Source organism: Hipposideros armiger, unplaced genomic scaffold (genome assembly GCF_001890085.2).
Source record: "Hipposideros armiger isolate ML-2016 unplaced genomic scaffold, ASM189008v1 scaffold_192, whole genome shotgun sequence".
Lineage (NCBI taxonomy): Eukaryota > Metazoa > Chordata > Mammalia > Chiroptera > Hipposideridae > Hipposideros > Hipposideros armiger.
The window spans coordinates 2,334,523-2,338,304 of record NW_017731542.1 but is presented as its reverse complement, the minus strand read 5'-3'; the positions used below and the strand labels follow the sequence as shown (position 1 = coordinate 2,338,304).

The window sequence follows — 3,782 nt, the reverse complement described above, 5'->3', positions numbered from 1 at the left end:
AATTAACTTTCTTTTCCGTAAGATACAAACTAAAGACGGGTGTTTCAGTTATCCTGAAATTTTAATTGACAAGAACACAAAATGCCCGGAGTGTTTTAGATAAGATACCACTGAAGCACTTTAGATATTGATATTACTGAATTCTAAACAGAAATATACTTCAGGAAGCGTTCCTAAGAGAATGATGTTGACAGAAGAAAAAAAAGTAGCAGCATATAGAAGGGCCTTAGAGATCAATTAAATCTTATCCTTTTACAGATAAAACCTGTGACGGATGGCAGGGTCACAGGTTTCTCAACTATTTTTCTAGAAATGTTTTACATTATATTACCTCTTTAGACTTTATTATCCCAAATGCTAATATTTCATGAGGAATGAGGCTGGATGAGTCACAGCACAGTATCATCGTTCCACACACGGCTTCTATTTTAGGCTTGGTGACAGAGGCATGGCTCATTTCTGGATGTGAATTAATATCCTGAGCTTAGCTTCCCCTGTGGGGATGTAATTCCTCTTGCTTAAATCTCATACGGACGCTTCATCGACGTTTACAAAGTACAGAACTGGCTAGAAAATCATAACCACAAAAACTGAACCGTGCAGCTAATAAAATCTCCAAATTATCGGCCTTGCTACTGACTCAAAGCAACACCAAATCCCAAAGCACTAAGTCACCTGAGAGAGAGCTGTGAAGTGCTCCGAAAGAAAACGTCACAAGGTAGATAGATGCTACTTCAGTGTATTTTTTAAGTTAGCTGCAACATCCAACTACAAAATCAAGACCCAGCAGAGAAAACCGAGGTGGGGGCGTGTGGTTCATGCCCGCCAAGGTCCTGCAGATGACGCTGAGTAAATGGATACAAGGTCACAGGGCCCTAAATAAAACCAGGACCCACAGCTGTTTGCCGCCCAGTTGTTGNGTTTGAACTTCAAAATGGAAAACAGACTGTGTTACATTGGTTTCCAGCACATTCCACGGGCACTCTTGGCAAACCCCTGGCCTCAATAGCCCACGCAGCCCAGAAGCCTGGGAGAGAGATTGCTGGAGACCAAAGCTATCTATCAAGTGAATTATTTTTACAACGGACCTGTCTGACCTTTGGCAGCTCCACACAGATTCTGGCTGAGAAAGACCAAAAAAACTGCCAGAGTGTCTGATGATCCCAAGATAACTGATTGTTACATTGTCTCATGTTGAGGCCCATTCTCAGGAAAGGTGTTTTGCTCCTCATTTGGGAAGTGAGAGTTTTTGGGGGGGGGGGTTTCCAGCCTGTTTGACATAGCTCTGCTCATTCTGCATTGCCAGCCTGTAAAGCCCACGTGCAAGAATTCCCCGCAGACCACCCTGATGGCAGGAGGGGATCTGAGCACCAGTTTATGTTGGTATAACATAATGTCAGAAGAGTAATCCATGTGAAGGAGTTGGAAACTGAATGTGACTCTATGTTATACACCTGAATTAATGGAAAAATCGATGCACTGGATTAAGGCAACCTAGTATCAACTGGAATACGCTGCCTACCATTTGACCGCTAGGGACCCCAAGTGAGACATGCCAGTATTAAATATTTACTGTACGTGTTTGTGAACTTCTGGCACTGTGGTGTGGCTAATGCAGGGGCCACAAGGTGACACTGTACCCGCGTTCGCCTTGTCTCAGTGTAAGCACCGACGGCCAGAAAGCATTGACTTGTTACAGGAGCAAAGCTAAACCACCAGCTACAAAGCAAGTGCATACAGGTGGGAACCATGTCAGCGGGTACTTACCTATTAGGAATATCACGAAGGAAACCAGGACCAGACTGACAATGAGCACGGCGATTAGCGCCATAAAACACAGACTGTAGCCTCCATTTCCCGAGTGAGCGCCCACAGCTGGGATTTTCTCCTCTAGTGCTAATTAATGTAAAGCAAACAAATACCAAAATGACAAAGCTCCTCAGCGTATAGCTTGTCAGCAGAGCTGGACAGTCCCTGTGACCAGGGGTGTGAGTAAGAGATACACCCACTTCCCCTCTAATCGTTCTGGAAAGGGGCCTTATGTTACAGGCATGGCTTTGGGCTGGGTGGATTTGTGACGTTTTTACCTTCTATGTTGGTATTCAAAGAACAAGCAAGGTCAAGTTATCTCCTTATCCCTGTTTGGAAAGTTCTTTGAAGATCTGTTAATACTGAACTAGCAGAACATAGATTTTTCTTTTTTGGGGGGTGGGTGNCACATTACTGAGCAATAAACCCGAAGGGTGCTCAGAGGAGCAAGCCATACAAAGGGTCCAGTACAAGGACAGAATTCCAAGCACAACCTGAGAGTCAAATGAAGTCCTAGGCTCCAGATGACCAGGAAAACGAATATGAAAGATTCTTCTGTGACATCTACAAGTAATATGGAAAGAACCGTGGCTTCTACCATCTGTGGTAAATGGAGGTTTAAAAACTGGTCCTAGACTGCACCTCCAAGGCTGCCTAACGTTTTCTCCATTATTGCTTTTTCTGAGTCTCTAAGAAACCACTTTTGAGCCCCTGAATCAGCTTCACAGTTAATACAGGAGTTGACGCCAACTCGTTAATATTAAAGAATTTTGCTAGGTTGGGGGTGGGGGGAGGTGCGGAGTCAAATACTCGTTTCGTCTGTTTATGGCCATATTTTAAACCATTTTAGGGCATGGAAAATTAGACATTTTTAGCATTTGAGAAGCCATACTTAAACTATTAACTGTTGTTTCAATTGTGTGGCCTGCCCCATTTCTTCATCAGACAATAGCTGCGCTGTGGCAGCAACACGCCATCTTCAGGAAAAACAATATTCCTGAGGGAATGGGCTTGTTACAATCCATGTCTTTGAGGATTCATGCATGAATAATGAATCACACTTCAGAATTTAAAAGGGAACATGAGAGTCAGAGGAGGCCAAGGAACAAAGAAAAACTAGGACCATGGCTTGCTGTCCCACAGCCCGTTCATTCTTCATCTGCCCGGGAGGACACGGGACACTTCGTGCGTTCTGCCATCCGGAAAGACTTCCGACGTGATGGCCCCACACGTGGGCATCTCACCGCATGGCTGCTTTGTCTGCCCTTCACATCCCACTCCCACATTCCTGGCCTCCAAGCAGATGTCTACAGAAAACTCTCCAGGTATTTCACTGGCAAAAGCAACCTTGTAGGTAAAGAGAATGAAGAAAAGAAACAAAAGTAAAAGCTTCTTTGAATGTCTTTATGACCAATTATGTGACCGCCTATAGGTCTGGTTTGATTCCTCTTTGGCAGAGATGGAAACTCAGGGGTAACATGAGTTTTATGTTAAGGGGTAACATACTTTAAATGGAGTCATTCTTCTAAGCTGGAAAACAATTATTTTATACACCCTGACTCACAGAGATCTTGTTTCCACAAAAATGATCTTTCTAAGCAATAAAAATGGGTTATAACACAATGGCTTGTGCCATACTTTCCAAGACACCTCAGTTAGGCCAAGTGACATGCACGCCAAACTTCTTCCCTTTCCCACAGGCTGTTATTGGCAATAAATAAATAAATAAATGAAATTTTAAAAAGTCTACACACAGCCAGCCAGTATTTTAAAACAGGGTCAATGGAAGGTGTTAGCTGTGAACCCAAATGCCAGCTCTCCAGGCTGTGTGGCCACGACTCCAGCCACGTCACACAGGCACAGGTAGGACAGTGCAGGTCCACAAGGATGGATCCAAAAAGGTGGATGAAACAACTACTTTATGTTGTAAAAGCCGTACATTTCATGGGATAAAAATCATTTATTACCGAGCA

The 3,782-nt window shown here is 43.7% G+C and overlaps 1 protein-coding gene across 1 annotated transcript in view; it reads right to left on the bottom strand.

The window, feature by feature from the left end:
* Positions 1-1,257: 1,257 nt before the first annotated feature.
* The window catches only part of LSMEM1 (leucine rich single-pass membrane protein 1), a 7,520-nt gene continuing 4,995 nt past the window's right edge, over positions 1,258-3,782 (bottom strand). Inside the window, exon 2 of the mRNA XM_019653035.1 lies at positions 1,258-1,896. Within this exon, the coding sequence (XP_019508580.1) occupies positions 1,694-1,896 (203 nt within the window). The 3' untranslated portion in view covers positions 1,258-1,693. The remainder of the gene's footprint in view (positions 1,897-3,782) is intronic.